General features: G+C 35.2%; 1 protein-coding gene across 6 annotated transcripts in view; it reads left to right on the top strand.

Annotated features, from left to right (window-relative positions):
- LOC125070721 (homeobox protein homothorax) overlaps nucleotides 1-22,528 on the top strand; it is a 243,545-nt gene that overhangs the window by 151,106 nt on the left and 69,911 nt on the right. For all 6 annotated transcript variants that reach the window (XM_047680657.1, XM_047680656.1, XM_047680654.1 and 3 more), the window contains one exon: nucleotides 7,554-7,702. In XM_047680657.1, the coding sequence (XP_047536613.1) occupies nucleotides 7,554-7,702 (149 nt within the window). The remainder of the gene's footprint in view (nucleotides 1-7,553; nucleotides 7,703-22,528) is intronic.

Below are 22,528 nucleotides of genomic sequence, written 5' to 3'. Positions count from 1 at the left end.
ATATGAACGGCCGCACACGCTGTGGATTAATGTTCTCCTGGTACCAACCGGTTGCCGCTACCAGGCGTAGGCGGATAGCCGATTAGTGCCATGTTCCAACTTTTTTTACATCTTTTATTTATTTTACCTTACAAAAGAAAAGAAAAGAGGAAATAGGTAATTTTTAAACAGATTTATTTTAATTCAGATACATGAAACACGGACTGTTTATCGCTTAAGCAATAGTTTCTTGCGAACTTGCTATAGTGTGTGACCTGCCTATTATCGCATCAACAGAGTGCATAGTTTATAAAAGATTAACACATCAAAGAATCATATGAAAATGTATACAATGACATTTAATTTTAAATGGCCAGTCCCTCAATATAATATCAGTTAGAATATAATACTTAATCATATATTTTTTAGCTTTCCGGACGCCACAAAGGGTTTTGGAAAATACATGACGGGAAATTCGTCAACTAAATTCGACTTAACTCATATTCAAATTAAAAATTACATTTTAACGATGTGTCGAATGGTAACCAAATCACTGCCGACTTCGTTATAAATATCGCCCCCAACTTAACCCTCTATTTCAATATTTAATTATGTAAGCCTTCACAATTTTATTTATGCAAAAACAATACGAAAATGAATGTTAATGTCAGCTTCACAGTAAAATACATTTATAAGTTACTTTAATGAACTAACGAATCGGAGATTCTAATAGACATTTTATATTTTTCTTTAAATTCCTCGACGTCAGCTTACTATTATAATCCCCATTTAAAATAGTTGAAACACCATAAGATACTGCTAAAAGCAGATTTATTAGGTATATACTGAATAAAATGAATATTACATTCATGCCTGTCAAAGATTTGGACGAAAAATATTCAAAACATACCATTAAAATTGCCACAATTTGATAAAATTTTAGAATTAATTACTTATTTTATATGAACGCAATTTGATAAAAATAAAAAAGCACCCGCCACTCAATATTATTTAAGTTTTAAGACGTCGAGCCGTTCTGGGTAAGGTAATAAAATAGTCCGGTATCTCACCGTATCTCCCTTAATGAAAAACCGCTGTATCTCGCAAAATCCGTCCCTCACATAATATATGCGATTTTTATCGAGCCCCGAAAGGACAGGGTTAAAAATATGCAAAAATCACCGCCCGGGGTGAATATTAAGTAATGAAATTTTGTATAATATTCCGCAATTAAAATTCAAATTGAAATCAATGCGCGAATGAACGTCGGGGGTTCCGTGTACCGTTTTTCATAACGTTTGGTGCGGATCCCTAATCCCTTAATATGCGCTCTGCAGCATGGGGATTTTGAGAATTCGAGGGCGTTGCAATCCTGATTATGTGAAAGGTGTTATATTAGCTTAAACTGTTGTTACTTATCATAATCGCACTTTTTAATACCCAAAATGACATCTTGAGAATATTACCAAATGTGTCGGTTTTAATGACGGAATTTATTTAGCTTACAATCAAACGAAAACTATTAAAGATAATATTGCGATGCAATTCACTTATTTACGAATTAAATTGTCCTCATTAAAACAATATATACGTTTAATTAAGATAAAATGCTGATGTGATTCAAGGTCAATGCAATAACACTTATCAATTAAAAAGCAATACACATAAAAGTCCACCGAAATCCACACTTAAATGGCCCAAAAGACCGAGATCCGCGGGTCTTAGTGTACAAAATATTCCTGAACCGTCTCGACACTTAATGGACCATAAAGGCACCCCATAACTTGCCTATCAGCCAGATCATTCCAAGTGTTATTCCTTCTTAATTGGCCGTTCCGGGCGGAATCGTCAATTCGAGATATTAAACTAATTTTCAATGCTCTGTAATCGCGGAGACGTGCCTCCATTGTAAGGGTTAAATTGACATTTGAAATTTCGCTGTCATTTTTAATTGCGTGTAGTTCCTTTATTCTTCGGAATTCGTTTAAATTATTTTAATTCGTATCACTTAATAAATGATTTTCATTTCGATAAAATTAAGTGATGTTTGTTGAATTTTATAATTATTGGACATCAAATGAGATATTTTTCGTAAATATAATTATCGGCTTCATTAATTTTTTCGTGATTTTTTTTTTCTGCATTAATTTTGGAGTTTATTTCAAGAGTTTTTTAACATGATAAAACTATACTTGTAACTGTATGTTTACTCATACCGTTTTTTCGTTTTAAAGGTTTAGACATTATACTAATTTGAGAAGGCGAATGAGAATATATCTGTATCATTATAAAAATGAACGAAGCCGGAAAGCTCATTACAAGTAAAGATGAAAGGCATAAATCTCTATATCTAGCGGAATCCGGAGTAGAGCACGGCTCGCAAAAGTGACGACTCAGGTCCCCAGCTCCGCGGTGATTAAGCGTGCGAAGCGATTCCACTCGTCCAATGTTATTCCGCGCTGCTAATGTCTGACTGGCAGTTTGGTTCGTTAAAAATAATAACTCGGGTTAAAGGACGTTTAGCTGTTGTTTGATTATTGGGATTATTTAATTGTATATAATGTATATAATTGATCAAATGTTAAACTAGTGAGTTCTTTGCCGGTTCTTCTGGGAGAAATCTATTTATAGGCCGATTTTTTAATTTTATTTCTTTTGGAATGTTACTATTCAAACGTGACTGTGACTGGGGATACATAGGTACTACTAGAGATCATCTAGATCCCTACTTAAAATATTTTGGTTGTAGTTTTCGTTTATTAAATATTATTAAATGTTGAGTCAATACCTACTCTATAATACTGTTATATTATACTAATTAATGTATCAACTTAATATAAGCTAGTATCTTGCTCATTGACTTAATCTCAAATTATCTAGTTTTGTTTTAAATATATGAAGTTTAGTGACATATGTAACAATAACAATTTAGTTTCACTACGACAATAGCTTTTAGTAATTATTCAAAACTCTTCCAAACCTTAAATTCAATAGTTTAAAGAAAAGGAATTTAACAAATTTAATTATCGTCGCAATTAATTTTATTAAATCACGAGTATTCGGTAATCAAATAAATTGTCGTAGAGAACAGTCGATCAAAATTCGCAGCCAATTGGTAATTATTATAAGAATCGCCAAAAGGGACAGGAGAATTAATGACTTAATGGAATTCCGTCAGATTCCCACTAAGAGGACCATACCGAACACATTCCTATCGCCGGCACGTCATTACGTCACCCAATAAGCTCACGGAGGCGATGCAAACGTACGCGGTATTAAAACAATATTTTTTGATTTACCGAAAACATCTTTATGTCTATTGCAATAAAGCCCGTCAAGGTGGTAATTGTAATGTTGGTCCCAGTTCGGGCGCCAATTTTAATTAGCCCCTCCATCCATTGGTGCCCCCTCTCCGTCCAGATGAGGGTGTTTGCAAATAGCGGACCCTGCAAAGAAGCCAATCCATCAAATTGTGAGCGCATTACGACACCGTGCTTGTCGCTTTGTAGGGATTGCGGATTAGACAAGTGTGATATCGATAAATCGCCTTACTGTCAATTTTTTGTCAGAACATTTGAAGGATCAGTAAATATTCATCGATTTAGCATCTTTATTTTGAATATTGCAAGTCATACGTCAAACAAAACTACTGTAATTTGGTTTGATATACCACAAGCTTTACTAAGATATTCAGACTTTTACATAACTGTCGAAACAATCTTTAAAATATATGAAACATACTTAAAAATAGTCTAATTATCGATAATTCCCACGGACAGCCATCACTAGCGGCGCGTGCTTTCAGTTGATTGGTGTAACTCGATAGCTCTGCGCTCATTTGTGCTCCGCACTAATATTGGGGTACATGGAGTTCTTGAGGAGCTATATTTTACGTCATAATGCGTTTTACCTGTTGTTGCAAAATCAAATTAAGTTCGTATATATATGTTTGTGTATTTGTACACAACACAGTACTTATGTATTTTAGCATTATATCTCATCTATAAAGATTTATCTTTGGAGATTGGTTAATTTAATTTGGTTAATTGGTTGAAATATATTATTCGAACAAAATAACCTACTACATATAGAAAATATTTTTAGAATATTAATTCTAAATTCAATTGACTTATTATATTATTTCCAATACTTTTGTCCGGGTTCGGCTCTAGTTTGAGATGGTGACCGATTCTGAGATTACAATCTTTAAATATCGGCCTATGTATTCGGGTATCAACAATTAAATCCCTTGAATGTTTTACTCGGTTTTGACGTATTCAAATAGATATTCCATTTAAGTAATTAAATAACACTGTGAAATTGAAATTAATTTATCAACATGACAAGACAGAAGTATACTTCCACTTACTCAAGTCGAAACCGAAGTTGTATTCAGACGCTATTTAACCAAACAGAACTTTTCCCTACCCCAGTGATTCAACCCCACACATTTCTAACCAGATCCCCAAGTTTGGTCTAAACCGTGCTTTCGCAAAGGGGTCGCGGATTCGGTGTCGGGTTACAGCAATCGGCTTACAAACGCCATGGGAGCAAACACCACACCATAGATGGATTCGCTCTAATGAGCAGTCTTACTACCGAGAATACGCCTGTGAAATTTATTCAGGTCGTTACATTTATCTATTGCGTAGGTTTTCTCGTAAGAAAGTGTAAATTCTGTTCCCTTATAGACAAAAACTATCTATCTTTTTTATTTTTTTTTTAATGTTCAATCTCATTATACAGCTGTTAAAGTATGTTATTAGCTTGAACACTTTACGAACTGTAGGTATAAATAAACAGTTAATATAAATAAATAATTATGAAAAATGTTTCTGTAAATCTATCAATTCTATCCACCAGATACTTCGCTAGATTCAACTAGTTCAGAAACATAATACGATGATAGTAATATTCGCGCTCTCTTAATAATTGTTATAAATCTATATAATACTAACACTTCATAATTATAAACTGTATTTTTTTGTATTAATTACAAACAAAGAAAAATTAAGGCAACATAAATAATTGCTTCCAAACGTTGCTACCAAGAATTCGATATGAACTTTGATCTCACACAGCGTTGATACTATTGTAAGTTATATAGTAAGTTCCAATTCACGCACAACTTTACATTGCCTTTATAAACTCAAATTATCATGTTTGCCGAGATATGAGAGTCATCATAAAAATATTCTCTAAAACTTTTTGCAAATTAGACGCTATCTGGTTTCCATGGGAAACTACACGCAGAAGTTATTGATTTCGCAAAAACAATAGAAATATGACACTGGCAATTCTATTACATTAAGTTAATTTTCATTCTCTTGACTTTTCACACGCATCCCCATTTGTGTTTGTACACTCATTTGGGGGTGTATTAGTGAGCATTAGGGGTGTGTGCATGTGTGCGTGGGCATAAGATGAATTAGGGGATTACGATCCCTGCATCATGCAACTGCACTCTGATTTTGCACGCTGATAGTATACAGGACGAGCGTTTCGTTACATAACTGTTAACTTACGAGATGTCGAACTCAAATCTTGTAATATGTATAATCTCTGAAGTCGAAAACATAAAATCGTTAAGAAGGATGAATTGCATCAAATATACAGAAATATTTTCAATTTTCAGCTTATCTTTCTAAGCAATATTAAAATTTTATTTTGGCTCGAATATAGGTGTCACTTTAGTTCCTGGTTTTAATATTGAATTTACTAACAACAGTAAAAGTATAAAACAATTACCTGCCGGCACTTCCCTGTTGTTTTTGTGAATTTTAAAGCGTTTTATTGCATCACCCTATATTACCAGTGTAACATTGAGGGGTAGCGGGTAATGGCGTAAGAGTAATTTTATTACTTTGCCCCCATTACCATCACAATGCATGCCACCGGTCGAATACGATACGCAGATACTTGATACACTGTTTCATCATTGTCACTGGTAACATCACAAATTTAAGTTTTTGAACTCAAAACTTTAACTTTGGTAAACGTGGAGCTTGATTCAAGAATGATAAACATTTTAAATAATAATGAACTAAGTATTGTACCCTGAGGTACTCCAAAAATATAAATACTAATTGCAATTCGAATATTATTTTATAGAAGATATCAAATTCAATAACAAAAAAACTTATCAATGTTTTTTAGATTTTAAGTATCCAGCTCTTTTATAGTACTTTAATTATTATTAAAATTCCAAACTATAGGAATGCCACGTATGACGTATAACTTAATAATAAATCTTAGCTTTCAATGAATTTAGTCAATATATCCATACTTCTTACTTGAGGGTAAAGTAACGCTTGGATACAAGCATAATCTATCATAGATCTATTTAGTCTCAAAATGTTTGCAAATCATAGTAACTTATTTCCCTAAGAAGTCGAATTTTACTTTTGAACAAAGAAAGGTTAAACGTAATCGAAAGAACCATTTCTCTTGCGAAATAAAAAACACGAAACAAGACACAAACAGCTAGTACGTGCAAATTCAGTTTTTTATTTATCAACAGCAGTAGAACAAGGAGAAGCAGAAATAAGACGAAACTCACACCCCGTACTGATTCGATTTGTTTCTGTTGTGATGAATTTTTGATGTGGCTCAGTGCACACTAATTTGTTTATCGTGTTCCGAGCTCCTGTTGTTTCGGTACACGTAGCGAGCGTTTCCAAAGTGAATTTCGCTTTAATTATTCAGAAAAACAAACGCCTACACGTTCCGATCAAGAAAGTCTCCGTTGAACTATTTCCAGATAAATTTTTGTCTCTTGTTCCTTTATTTGAATAAATTTTTGTACAACATTCGATACATTTGAAATTGACTGAAATAATTTATCATTATTTATTTTTGCATATGGCAAACTTATGGCGTTGTTTAATCTATTATCGAATCAGTCGCGAGAAAATAAAGAATTTAGTCAAATTACATCCGCGTGAACGAGTTGCTTGCAACAACGGATCGCTGTACCGAGTAGACACGTATGACGCGACGTACCAAGAATTAATTAAGCGTATATACTCAAGATAGGAATCAGTGGTGTGGCAGGTGATTAAATAAATACTAGTTGGAGTTTCTAATTAATATGCCAGACGCACGGCTGATAAGCGTAGTCGAGACATCTCTCGCGGTTCCTGCTCGCCTGGTGTTGCGATTAACACGTTATTATAATGAGCTAGACGAATTTGTCTCGTCTGTCTAGAGATATATATTCCCGAGATCTAGGACTCTCGACTGTAATCTCAGAGAATTACTTTAATTAGGAGAACACGTTTTAAATTCTATACCATGTCAACGAGGGGCTTTATCAAACTTTATCTATGTAAATTCTAGTTTATTATATTAGATAACAAAACTTCTATGCTAATTAATCCCTATTTTATGTATCTTCGGATCTTGTAGTGTAATACTTGAGAATTTTGTTAAATAAAAAAAAAAAAAAAAACACAGTCGCGTTGATAAAAACGCGACCAAATATCTCGTCATAAATATGTAATGATTAATTTTTGTATGTGTATAAATGTAAGCAACGTGTGATAATGATATTGATATATGTATTACATTCGCAGGGGATGCCAGTAATGCGAGTATCGGGTCAGGAGAGGGAACGGGGGAGGAAGATGATGACACGAACGGAAAGAAAAATCAAAAGAAACGGGGCATCTTCCCGAAGGTAGCCACCAATATCCTGCGAGCGTGGCTCTTTCAACATTTAACGGTAAGTACTTTAATTATAATAAGTCTGAACGTAAAATTAATTAACCCAAATGGCATTACAAAGTCACAGCATCAACACGGACGAGCAAATTAGTTTTATCTTTTTTAATACGATCTATCTATACTTCGAAGATCGCTTATTTAGGACCGAATAAGACATTAGAAAATTACAGCCTAAACAATACCTCATACCATAATTAATAAATTCAAGAATAAATGGTTGACAATTTCCAACGTAAATAAACAATGGGTCGACAATAACAAAAGTTTTGGGGTACTGAATATTATCGAATGAGCTTAATAGCTGTTTTAACTTCAGCATACAAAGTTGAAATCACGCAACGAATGTCAGTACGAGACAATTGGACCGCGAGCGAGGCCGCTGCGGAGTTTTCAATTAAAATTTTCCAGCGAAAGCAATAAATTTTTCATTGCGTAGACAAAGAACGCTTCTCAAAGGGCAGGCCGTTCCTACGAAAGCAATTAAACTCGTCCCGTTCGACGCCTCAATACGGGAGTTCAACGTTTTATCATTGTGATTGATGGCAAAAAATAAACATTAGCATAAGACGTTACCGGGAACTGTTCTTCTGTTGTCGCGAGTGCACAGCGTTGCGTAGTAATTTCTAGAATGGCTTTCTTCGCGACCGGTGGGGGCGGGGTGAGGGGGTGCAATTTCATTACCGGTCCGGATCCGCGCCCATAAATCACCAGCACCGAAGGCGCTCTGCTCAGCGCAGTTCGGTTCAGGTGACGCTCGGAAAGTCCTCTGAGCCTGGTATTTCTATTTCATTCCCGACCGCTTGAATCCTACTTTCTTTATAGCTATGAATTCCGCGAATGTTCCGCGAAAGAGTTTTAATTGGCGCCACGGAAAAGCTTTTACTGGTTGCGTCTTCGGTGAAGGAACTGAGGATTTATGTCCAAAGTCGCGAACTCGGTTCGTTTCTAAAACTCAAAATCCGCTTTATTTCCGGCAGCGTTCGAAGTTCGACTTCAAAAAAGTAGGTACCCGTCGACAATCGAATTAGAGAGCTTTTAACGTTCCGTTTCGCGGGTTTTTGCGTGTCCCTGTCCGCGTCCATTACCGCGCTCTAAATTACTTATAATTGCTTCGCTTAGTGCTAAGTGCTTTCATTAGGGCCGCCGTAACACAGTTCCGGTATAGGTCGGTACACGTCGATGTGGCTATGAAATCTGGTATCCATTATTTAGCTGTGTGAATCGTATTTCACGTCGAACTTTAACACGGGTGCAATTGGTCGGTCGCGATATGATCGGCGCGTTGCAAATGCGGTCGGACATAGACAATACTTCAAATTGGCGTCAAAAAGCGCATCGGCCCACATAGCGCATAGCTGTCGCCGTGATGTTTGTAATATTCATTTGATTACGCTGCGGGAAATGGAGCGTCGCGCGGTGACAGCGACACCTGCGACGCGTCGCGCGGCGCGTCGATACGTCGATAAGTCGATACGTCGATACCGTGTCGATACCCGCTCGACTATTAATTCGAAACAAATGAATTCAATGTCACACGTTCGAATCTTCGCTCGATCCAGATATGGACGTTTGATTTGCGATTACACAGATCGGTGTCGTGTCGCGACACGACGGGACACGAGTGATTGAATCGAACGGCCGGACGGCTAATTCGGTATTGCTCGGTTATAAAACCAAAAAAGGAGATGTGATCTCGCTAGTTGGAAATCGTCGAGCGTGGTCCCATTTAAATTCAGTGCGGCGCATGCAATATTGGTAACAACCGAGTGTCCGTGACTGTAAACGGTATGAATTTTAAAACTTTGCGATCTAGTCCATTCGAATTTGAATTTCATTGATCCGGGTGGGATGTGCCTTATCATTCTGCATTCCCAAACCGGTTACGGGAATGCTTATGAATGAATACGATAGTCTTTTACTAACAAATAAGATTACTTCATAATCAATATCTTATTCAGAAAGGACGTCATATTCTAGCATAAAAATAGAGAGTATACATAACTAAGCGCAGTGTCACATGTAATCCCGTTAATCATCAATCTATCCCGTCTCCCGGGATTCACGCAACGTACCTGCGTACGTGTCGCCGCGCCCTCGGAAAATTTCCCAAGAAATAATATTGAATAACGACGCCTAACAAATCCTACCTTGGGACTTTAAGCCCTTTCAGGGGGCTAAAAATAATTATAAGGCCACGGTAATCCCGCGATAGAATCCCGCAGAGTTTCGTGCCTCGCGTTCCTTTTGTTTTCGAATCTTCTACACCTGTTCCTGAATCCAATAATTACCTTGTCAAAGAACCGACTGAAGTTACAGCCATCATTATCTTTCAATCTTACATTTCAATTAAGATCGAAAGATCCAGATATTTCTAAACTGTTTATATTTAGAACAAAAAAAAAATTACGTTGCAAACATGGAGATTGAACTAAAAATTCAACATCCTTTGTTATAATCACGTCTCTTCAAGCACACGATCGTAATTTTGTATGACATGCTCAACATAATATTAATAGAAGCACCAGGACATCATAGACGCGGAGATATGGCGAAACACGGAATTCCTAGCGCGGTGTTGAGTTACGTTCGTATCGGGTTCTCTTTGAGATCCACCGCACCGGAATGAAAGCATCGCAGAATAATCGCGCCGAAAGAATTTATACTTTATTTATGCTAGTACACTGTCTTCTTTGTTATGTTCGTCTGGTACTTTACGATTATTATGGAAACATGTCAAACGGATGGGGAATCTATTGCTAATAGAATCTTTGACCTCATGTTTATTTTCGAATATGCAAGATATTACTGCAATATGCGTATTAATTTTATATTAAGATAATCGTGATTTACATATTACATGTTATGTTGAAGTGTTGCATTAATTTCGCAACGTGTAAAGCGCCATATTTTTAAGGCTTACAAATTATATAGAAGCCCCGTTTACCCCAACACAAATTAATCCAATAACCCGGATGGTTCAAATTATGACTCAATTTCGTTCGTTTTTCGTTGAAAAACCTAGAAGAAAGTCGGTTTTCCCTTGGTTTATTTAGGGTAAGGGCGAGTCGTAAGTTTTACTTGGAGGAGTCGGGGGCAAATTGCATACGAATCCGGGAAATGAGAATTTATTAATATTGGACGAGACGCTGTAAGGGTATCTCGCAAGAATTAAGTTACTGATTTTTTTTATTTGGTGACGAAATAAAGTCGCTTTTGGTCGCAAAATTGCTTTTATAAGAAACTCGTACAATGTACAACAACAAAACAACGAAAGATTCCCTTTGTTGAATACCTTCGTCATTTGAATATTTTAAATGTTATTTAATACCTACTTTTTTCAAAACTTCCGTACAGCGTTGCTCGCTAGTGGGCGACAGAAGTCATTTCCGGCTATCCCATGAGATCCCACTTTTTAAGTCGACGCTTAATGCCGTACCGGAACGGACAGGAAATTCGGATCTACCGGAAATAGAGTAGGTACGTGAAATAGCAAAACTGCACTACGAAACCGAAAAGGACGGCTATATTTTACAAATACGTATCAATAGTTATTTTATATTCATGCCGATAAGTATTTTAAATATAACAGAAGAACATTCACATTTCTGTGAAGAAATATTTCGTATGTAAACACTGATTAAGTGTCCATCTGATACACTTGAAAGTATGAGAATACTTCTAACTATCTACCCTATAAGTAACTGATGCTATATGAAATGTAGCATATTCTAGGAAGTCTACATCTTTGCACGATCAAGGATTCGGTTGATAAGTAAAACTTACTGGAGCTGAAATCAGATTCACTAATATATTAACTGCTCTATCTACTAGTTCATCACCAATAATCAAGTTAATACCTACCATCGTGAATATACATCACCCTGTATAATATTACAAGCTCAAAAGTATACAATCTGTACCAAGATAAACAATCGTCAACTTTACCGAAGTAATCTCACAACTGGCAAATAGATAATCGTCCTGTCAATATTGTCTCAACGTAACCCTTTAATAGCGAATGCCAACATGGCGTCCTATGCAAACCCCGATAACGCCCCGAGGGGGTAAATATGACTATCGAATGACAAGTATTAATTAATGGAGAAAAACCACGCTTTTATCTTTACACTTGATTCAATGTGATGCTCTTGATGGGGATTTAATTCTATTTGCATACATTTTATGCTGAGATTTAAAATTTGGAAAATCAAATTTTGGAGTAAGTAAAAGAACTTGACATTAAGAAGTGGTACTTTGTTCATGTACATAAGTACTGATAAACTATTTTGTTAACAGTATTTAACGATTTTGTTAGCAAAATGTCTAATATTAAGCGTATACTTCTTTATCGTCCAAATATTTTCGTCGTTCTTTCTTAAATTTTCGTATAACAACATAATCGATAAGTAACATACATCAAACAACCCTTGATCGTCCGAAATTCTGGACCCCACATCCTGTAACCTGAGACCGTCCACTCCCAGATATCTTATCTTAACGACCCACCCTTAGGGGGTCAGAGTGACCCCCTAGATTCTCAACGTAGATATGGAACGGGCAATTTTGGTCAACTCGACTAACTATAGTCGTCGGAACGAGAATTGTTGTTTATAAGTAATTGTGTGTAATACAGCTTATTTAATCTTGATATTATTCCGGTAATATTCGGTCGGTCGATTAGGCAAAATGTTATAAGGAAAATTGGTCAAGTGCGGTCTATTGCTTCTTCTGAACTTCGTTTGCTAAATTCGTTCCTTTATACTTTATATATATGTATATATAAATTGTTGTACTAATATGTCTTGTCGTACTAAAGCTGCTGATTTGGAATTATATAGTTTTTCATGTAATTTTCAAAATATCTAATAATTGTACTGATGATAGTATAATTACAAATGATTATCTCTTTAACCAATTACAGTATCCAGATCATTAATGACTATTATATTGACATTTGCAATGATTCGTACAGATATCTGTGTCCATCTTTTGACTTGTCGTGTCTTTTCTTCGTTTTCCGAAAACTCCTTTTCCTCGATACAATTTGATTATTAATTTAATAAATATTGTAATAAAGTTTAGAGTGTATTATTTTTTATTATGAAATTCAATGCATTCTACTGAGTGTCTAATAACTTTCGGTAGAATATATTTGGAACCAGAGGCAGCTTTAGTTGAATATAATCATGTAAAATGATCGTTCAAGAGATTAATTGAATAAAGATTTCATTTACCGAGAAGACATTTAACAGCACCCGGTTTAAACAACAATAGCAACTAATATTCTATAAAATTTAGCGAAACAAGAAAAAGCGAATTAAATTTACCTTATAAACCGAGATTATTATCGCCCTATAAATAAAACAAAGGGCGACAGGCGGAAAGAAAACATAATCTAAGCCCGTGTGATATGAGTGCGTGTACCAGGACACCATAAGTTAGAGATACGTAATATCCACAATCCACGAACGGAGCTCAGCCTCTTTGATTAATGTATTCCCGTGTCACGGCTATATTGCCAGAATATATTCGAAAGGGTGTTACGTCAGAGCGTTATTGCAAATCTAAGGTATATTAAAAGGGCGCAGATTCAGTGTGTCTCTGTGACACCTGTGCTCAAACGGCTTTGAGATGTAATGCCTTCTGTTATATTTAGCCAATTTACAATAAAATTGTAACGACCTATTATTGTTTCATGTATCTGTTCAAAGAACCGTAACAGCAGCCATTTTTAAAATTTATGTATATTTATTTAACATTGGTTGAAACTACAGCTTAAAAAAGCTACAGCACTAGCAAATGAGCTAAGGAATATTCTATAAAGATGAATTCGTTTAGTCTTAAAGTGTGAGGTGTAACAACGTTTCGTTGAAGGATAAATACAATTGTTTTTATTTTAATACAATAAACACTCTTAGTATTGACCAACAATATAATTCGAACGCTTTTCAGATATGCACCTTCCTTTACTACGATCCGCAGAGACCCTTCCTAATAGGTTTGAGTGTTTCCACCGATGAATTTTTAATAAGGGAATGAACCCTTCAAGTTATAGTAACTTGGTGGCTGTCCGATGCTTTTTTAAACGAGGGTAGTTTAACTGTTTATGGGATAATGGGGATAGAAGGGTTAAATATTTTCAGTCGTAAAAGAATTTTGGGTGAAATGATAATATACTTTTAAAAAAAAAAAAACTAACACCACGTAGCGTTACTTTCAGAATGAATTGCGATAAAAGTTTCTTTTCAAATTAAGCGTGTTTGCTTTTAAATTCCGATTACAATGTAATTTCCTGTAGCATCGAACTTGTGCAGTAAATTTGAGCCAAACTGAATGGGGCTATAGTGGGGTACCCGGGAAATTTTTCCTTGCAAACTTGCCGCTTTTACCCAGGGAAGTCGGTAAAGTTGGTGCAAGTAATCTAAAGTTAGCTACCAGGACGGCAGAGGCTATTTAGATGCACATCTTAACTTGGCAATATATCTGGATTGTGCGCAACTCGCCTGGCCAACTCTGAAAGTGTTTCTCGGTTGTTTTTACCCCTTTTTTCTGAAAACAAAGTACCGAGAACGCTATATCCGCAACGTAATAAGCTGAGACTCTATTGGGAATAACTCTTTCTATTGACTATTTACTTTAAAAATATAACTTGTTCTTTGAATATATATGTTCTTTTACCTCAAGCAGTTTTATAAATATTCGAATTGTCGTTTTTCGTTCATTCAAAGTAATGATTAAACATAAATAGCAATTATTATAAATTAAATAATAACAGTTTTGACAAATTTCATGGAATTTTAACGATGTGTTGGATGTTACAAAAGCCCTGGAGCATTTCATCGTTTCACTGTACCTCGGAATAAATATGCAGTTAATAACGAAATGCAGTAATATTATAATATCTTTAGTTGTTATCTGAACATGCTGCTGGAGACTATTGCGTCTTCATTTCTGAGGAATAATCGAAAATTATCGATGCCCGAGAGCATTGTTGCATAGGGCTGTATTGGTAAGACTTAATTCATGTTACGAAATTAAAACTATTTCACGTTTTACTATACAAGTGAAATATAAATGCTTATATATTCCACGAAATAATTAGCTGTCTGGAATTTGAAAAAAAAAGAAAGATTTAAAGTAACTCAGATTTGTCATAGGTAATTTATCTCGTAAAACTTAGACAAGTTCCTTTATTACTTTGAAAGTTTTATTCATAGTACCGTTACAGCAGCAGCCCTATGCAAACAGGACAGGGCCGAATTATTTAATTTTAATAAACATTTGCATAGGCGAGCGTGCGGACCGCTGATAATGAACCATTTGCATCCCGTGAATTATCGGTCAGGTGGTCGTCTGACATTCGCGGTATAATGCGTTATGTTCAAACGATATTTATGGGTATAAATAACAGTCGATCCGAAACAACACCTGAGTTATATTTTTAGAATTAAAACGTACTTACTGTAATATAACCGACGAATTGAACTAAACTCTCAGATACTTTGAAATTTGTAACAATTAATTTGTCTTGAATGGAGAATATTTAAGTAACAATTGAAAAAAAAGGATATACGTCTACAGCACTAAAGCGAAATAACTGAGAACTATCTCGGACAGGAAACTGGTAATTGCTACCACAAACCCTCAGACCGATGACTGACGGCATACTTGAGGCTTGTTTGACTCAGAAGAATCTATAATAACTCTTGGTTGAGATATTGCAAAATACCTTAGCGAAATATTATGACGCTTAGTGTACGTAATACTTATTTCAAGGCTTACATTTAGCAGTGCGTTATTCTAAAACACGTCAAATAACAATGTTCGCAACTGGAATAATTCAAGCGTCGTTCAAGCCATTTAAATCAAATTAATTCCGAATTAGCAATCGATCGTTCCCAAGTCGGACTCGAAGGACCGTTTTTATCCCCACTATCTCATTTCTCTGCCTGGAGCAAGTCGTGCCTGCATAATTCCCTGCCCTGCCCAGGGGGCAGCAGGAGCTTAGCTAATCAGCGGCCGGCGGGTGATTACCCCTGGCGCGATAACGCCGTCCGCGCGATTAGCCACGCTGACCGCCTCCATACCTCTACCGGACTGGTATCAGGTGCTCGAGTTTTCCTAACTTTAATCCCTTCGTAGCATTAGAACCCCAAGTTTTAACAAATAGCTCGTGAAATCTAAGTGGATATCAGAAATTAAGGGTATAAAATTAATTTAAAAGGTTCGGATCGTTTTCTTACCGCAAGTTCCTATAATGTAAATAATAAATACCATTATGTTAATCAGCGTTGCTATTCAGTAATTACGTACTTCGTGTCTCACTCGTCAAATGTTGAAAACCGACTTAATGTTGTAATTATTATAGTCAGTGTCGCACATCACTTTCTGACATCGCACGATCGTGTGCTGCGGCGAGTTTCGAGATTGTTCTTACGGAATTTGCTTTACTGAGACTAAATTTCGAGAGTTAAAATAAATGTTAATAGATGCTATCAGCGTATTAATGATTTCAAACAGGAGTGTCTTCATTCATTTTATTTATATTTATATATATTGTAGAAGAAGTGACCTAGAATTTCTTTTTAGCAAATATCGCTCCATAACTCGGATGAAATAAGTAAACTTTAAGCCGCCATTAGCGGAATTGGACGGAAGTGACGTCATCCCGGATTTACGCGCCGCACCGTGAGCTGTCTAGACGGGCATATTATTAAATTTAAAAGCCTTTAAAGCCGAAGATATGGCTCTCGTTTTTGCAAGTTTAAAATATCATTTAGAATAGATGGAAAATTTCAAAATCAATTTGATATTATTTGTCGATCACAGCTCGAGTTGAATTTGAAGCACTACTGAAATTAAATAATGAATATATTAAAATAACTCCTTTATTATTAAAGGATAAATTCCATGATTCTCTACACTTAACAAATTTTAAGTGATTACCTTTTTTGGTATTTTTTATAACGTTATATTTTCTTAATTAGGTTAAATAAATAGATTTTGAAATAACATAAGGGGCGTCAAAGGTGCCAGACCTATATGAAACAATTACTTAGCCTGGGCGTGTCTGTCGGGGAGGGATGGGGGCTGAAGCCATTTTCATAATGCACCAGCAATGCCTTAAAGTTTATACTTTAAGAATTGCCAAGCACGAGACAGTTGTACGCAGGTGCAGTTTGTAAACAATTATCTTAGAGGATTGTAATTATTTAGACATCTACAACTTTCCTTTTAGTTTTATTATTTAAGTTTATAATAAAACATCTTCAAGATTGTTATATATTATAGAAGAGATTTGTATTTGGGGGATATTATATGTCGGTAATTTAATTTTTGGAAAGTTTTTATGTACATCTACAAATACCCTCCCAGAAGAATTTCTGTGATTGGAGAAAATCACCTGTAACAAAGCGAATTGGGTCCAAACGAAATTTCGCACCAAGAATTGGTTACCATCCATCTATAATATCAACTAAAAACAGCCTAACGATACATATTCAGCTATTAATGTTTCTGTATAATTCAAGTGTACCTCAAGCTGATAAAAAGGTCCACAAATTTTAAGAAAACGCAAAAATGTCACGAGATGATCTTAACGCGAAACAATTTCAAAGCGATATTTTCTTACATACGGAGTTACTATTCATAAAATCAGCCATATATTTTAACTTTATGAAGTAAAAGCTGAAAATGAACCATGATTTCGTAATGCAGTTCACGAGAGTACGGAGTATATTTCATGCGAGTTGAAGTTCAACGCCTGCAGTTCCAGGTTTAACTGAAAGTGGGAGGGGTAAAATATTACTAAGAATTTACTTTTAGCTACATTTAAACAGGCAACTTAGACTTGAATCGGAATCTGGAGTTTAATTCACCAGATTTTTGATGCTATCATTGTGATAAAGATTTTTAATACGTTTGTCTGTATGTCAAAATCACGTTCGAAGATTTAAATAGATTTCAATGATATTTCGTATAAAAAAACAAATAACTTCAATTTAATTAACGCTCCGTGAATCGGGCTTCTTACCTAGTTTATATTTATCTTTCATATAAATTTAACGGAACATTTCAGACAGCTCGTTTATGATATAAAGGCAAATGTATAAAATACTTTCAAGAACCATTTGTTTCGTGTTAAATTTACATTGCAACGTAACGTGTGGTTTTAAAATAGCGATTCTGATATGGAAATTAAGTGCACTTTTAATAGGCTTAAATTGCTAGATTTCTTTCACGATTCGAAAGAGAGTTCGTGTGAATAAGAATTATGTAAGGTACTTTAACTCCAACAATGAATTAACAGTTTGTGAATTTAATTAATAAGATTTTATTAACGATCGATATCGTTATTTAAAAGCTAAATAGTTCATTGGAATCTTTTTGATCTTGTTATTAAATTTAATTACAACTACAACAGATGTTTAAGAAATAAATAATATTTATAGCTTTAGTTTGACTACATTTTTTTTCTTGAGGTGCACAAAAACAGTTCAGACGTAGTACCTACATTCAAGGACCAATCAAAACTTAGGCAGCTGGCTGGCGAATCGCCAATCAACTTTAAGTAATGCCTTCTAAAGATCATCTTGGCTTGCGAGGGGTATAATTATTGTAACTTATGCTATATTATATACATTGTATCTTCCTTCCCTTTGTCTTATAAATATAGATCAACTTAGTTTATTACCGTAGTCTCTGTAATTTCTATTCTGTAGGAAAAAAAAAACAACAAATTGCTGGAACTTAAAAAAGATTTATACTGTTTCATCCAAGAATAACACTTCTTGGTTTTGCATATAAAGCACATTTAAAAAAAACATCATTGATTCGCTATCTAAAATTTAATTTATCCCAGACATCGAACAGATCATTTCCCAGACTCCCCGTACAATTAAAATTTCCCCTTTAAAAAGCGGCAACACTGGCATGAAGACGTCGAAGGGTACAACAATGGCGCGGACAATGGGTAGATAACGCGGCACTCCGTCACGCCGCTGACAGGGTTATCGGCGCAATGAGACCGAACCGACGTGACGCAAGTGATGGGAACTGGCGAACGTGTCCTAAAAACTGCAATAATGATACTTGGAGCTTTGCAACTTGTTCGAGTACTAATATAATAAGACATACAATTAAAACAGTTTTAATATATAAAATTTATCCATGTAATGAAAACAATTAATCAGAAGGTATGGTATAATTACAAAAATTTCAAGTACCTAGAAGTGATGGTTTTAAACAGTGACCTCTCATCACTTGCACCACAAACGTGTAGTATATTGTAAGGTTGGTTTGAGTCCTGCGCGTCTTTATGTATTGTCTTTTGATTAGGTTTATCATGTTCCTGCCTGTGTCGAGGTATAGTCGCTACAGCGGGAGATCCCGCTTCGTTATTTCTATATTATATAATTCCTCTCCTAATGTAAATCCTTCACCAAACATATATTTGCTTTATTATATTTCTTTCTCTACTTTTGCGTTCGTTTCCAGTATCCTTTTCGTATTTAATTTATATTTTACATTTTTAATTGGGTGTTTTGTATTTACTACAACTTTTTTTGTAATCCTTTTTATTGTTTTTATTATAATGTATCTATTTCACCAGTATTTTTTTTATTATGATTAACTATCAATAACGATACAAATATTTTCTTTCTTACCAAGAAGTCATTAAATTTTCGTGAGTTATATAAAATTATTTATTCAAATTAAGAATCAGCCTCTGTACCGTAGTCGATCGCCATGTCTGAAGAGACGCTAATGCTCCGCAATATGTAGCAGGGTTAAATAACTAGCAGAACTAAACGTGCTCGAAGCGAAGTCACCTGTCTCAAACAAAACGTTTCTTTACAATATCATGTACCTGGAGATATACAGCTGACTTCAAAGAAACTACAAACAAAGTGAAAACGGGACTCTCTCCGTTTGATTAGGCGCGTTCTTACGTACGCCTCGAGGCACGCTTTGTAACTTCTTGCTTTGTACAAACGCTCTGACAACATTTGCAATGATTCAAAGGTATCAAAACTCGTCTTTGCGTTGTTCCCTTGTCGATTTCGGCGAGTTATGTTTGATAAATGCCCTTTGGTTGCTTGAAGGATTTTTCGGTCCATTTTTTCGTTGACATTTCGCATCCTAGTTATCTGTAGCTAACCCAGTATTCGTTTCTATGTAATTAGTAACGAAACTGAATTGATTGTTTCGCAACATTCAGGAGTTGGTAAACTGGATGAAAAATGAACAAAATCCAACTAAATTGCCGCACTGATTCATTTCGTTTTATTCGCTCGCAGTAAGAGGCATAGGTTAAAGGTATGAATTTATATTGCCGTCAATAAAAATGGTTTAAAAAGTTTCGAAAAAAAAAATACAGTGCAGTGCAAAAAAATGTCGCACGCGGCGCCAACGTCAATAAAATTTGATGTTTACGCAGAGCGCGCGATATCTCGCGCCGAATAAAATGTGCACTCTTTTAAACTGTTTTGTTCGTCCAAAAATCATTTTTGAAAGGCTTTCATAGCCTCAGCCCTGGAAATTTTATCGGACGTAATGTTTTTTTATGCGGAGTTTGGCATTTTGTAGTAATCCGTATAGAATCTACCTATTTATTTCGTTTTTCATTTTAATAAAATAATGTTATATCATTAATATAAATAATGTCATCATCAATACCGATTCCAGTACAGTCCCACGCGTAAACGTGTTTTTAGAATTTATATTCAATAATAAAAAATATATGTTGTATCTTTGAACCGAAACAAAAAATACAAAGTAGATTTAATTAAGAGCTATATAAAATAATTTCCCATACAGTTAATTCACAGCAGGCCATATACAACAGTATCGCATAACAAACACATTAGGTAGATTAAAATAGCAAATCTTCACATAGGGATGGGCAAGGACTGGAAATGTTAAGTAAATAACGATATACATGCATCGTTCGCTATTTACGATAATTACACCACTAAGGTCGACTGTTAATTACGATTTGCATTTAAACGCATTTGTATAATCACTTTCAATTTTCCTGTTTCGTCTGATTATATCTCGTGTAGATGCGACGTACCGGTTACCGAGAATATCAATTGAATTTTAATATAAGCAAGATTTTGATGTATTCAATCTCTGATTAATATAATACATTCTTCCATATGTACTAAAACTGGTGATGTTTTTTTTATTTTCAAACATCCCGTCAGCCATTTGTAACGGGATAATATTGCCAAATGTTTCATGGACAATTCGAGATGTTTTGTTTTGCTGAGAAATTATAAGTGAAGGGACATGAATTATCTCAAATAAAAGTTCTTTATCATGTTGACTCCAGCAAAATAGATAACCTTGACCATCTTCCCACCTTCAAGTCTTTCTATGATAATAGATCTATCTCTATAGATAGGAACCATATAAAAATATATTTTTAACTGATAAGTAATGATAGATTGTGAAAAGATTTATAAAGGATTTATCTGAATAAAAGATAGGCTCAAATGTCATGTTAAATCTATCAAGAGTCAAAATCCATTCCACTAATATTCCACTCGTTTCGGGCATCAGCTCGTCGTATTTTTAATCTACAGTAAAAGTCTCTGAAAGTAAAGCGAATTCCATGTCTTCGATTTTTTGCATGTCACATTCATTTAACTCTTAAACAATGACGTCTGACGGCACTATTTCCTTTTAACGTTTTCCACCTAAAATCTGAATAGTGCATATTTGGGTAGCTTACAGGCGAGATACACTCTATTTTAAACCTTAAATACGGTTTTTGTAATGTTTTTTTGGATTTTTTTCCATTACCGATAGGCGATTGACAGGCCTGTCGCCGGTTTTTTGTCTGCTGCGGCTTTTATTTTCTGGTCTAGTCTAGGTGATTAGTCAGCACGTGTTCGGACGTTGTCGGATGTGACGTCTTTTACGTTAAGGTTCTGTTACATTGGACACAGAATTCATTTCGCTTGAGAGCTTTATTGAAAAACTATACGTTATGACGATGACATTTGATAGACTTTATACATTAAATAACATTCCCTATGGAATTTTATATTCGCATACTAAATTATATTGGTTTATGAATATCTAAAGACATGAGTACAAACATTTATTAATACAAGTTTTTGGATACTAAACTGGTTAAAAATCTTATAGCGACGTACTAAGGTTTCAAACTTTAAGGCGCCATTACTACTGAAATGGCTATCAAAATTATAATATCAATTACCGATGCATTAACAATTCACATCAGAAGTCAGACGTTGCAGAAACGGGAGTCGTGAGCGGGATGGCGCTATTGAGCATTGTAGGGTGCAAGGGGGAAGGGTGGCAAGGCAGCCGCCGTCGGAGAGCTGTCAAAATGTCAAATTTCAGAACGTTGCTCGGCGCAACTTCAAACGTGCCCCTACCGCTGGCATGCACTGTGCTACCTACCTCTAATATAGTTATGGCTGCCTGGTACTCCGTGTTAATATTCATGCATCTCATCCGGCTCCTAGACACCGAGCCATTTTCGTGAAAGCCTCTCCCGTTCCGCCACTATGAATATGAATGAATGAATTCCCCGTTCGTTTCTTGGATTAAAGTTTTTACATGCATTCTGCGTCATTAACGCATGATGTGTAGCAATTGATATTAATTGTGAGTGCATTTCGCGACGACGCGTTCGCAACGACTCTCTCGAAGCATAAAACAATTTAAATAAATCAAAACAGATACTGTTTCTCTTAAGTTTTTACGTTTAATATTTTCTTTTTCTTATTATAACAACTTCAGCCTTTTAAACTTGAAGTTCTAGGCCATAAATAACATTTAATGTAGG

This window comes from Vanessa atalanta, chromosome 18 (genome assembly GCF_905147765.1).
Source record: "Vanessa atalanta chromosome 18, ilVanAtal1.2, whole genome shotgun sequence".
Classification (NCBI taxonomy): domain Eukaryota; kingdom Metazoa; phylum Arthropoda; class Insecta; order Lepidoptera; family Nymphalidae; genus Vanessa; species Vanessa atalanta.
This window is presented reverse-complemented; position numbering and strand designations above follow the sequence as displayed.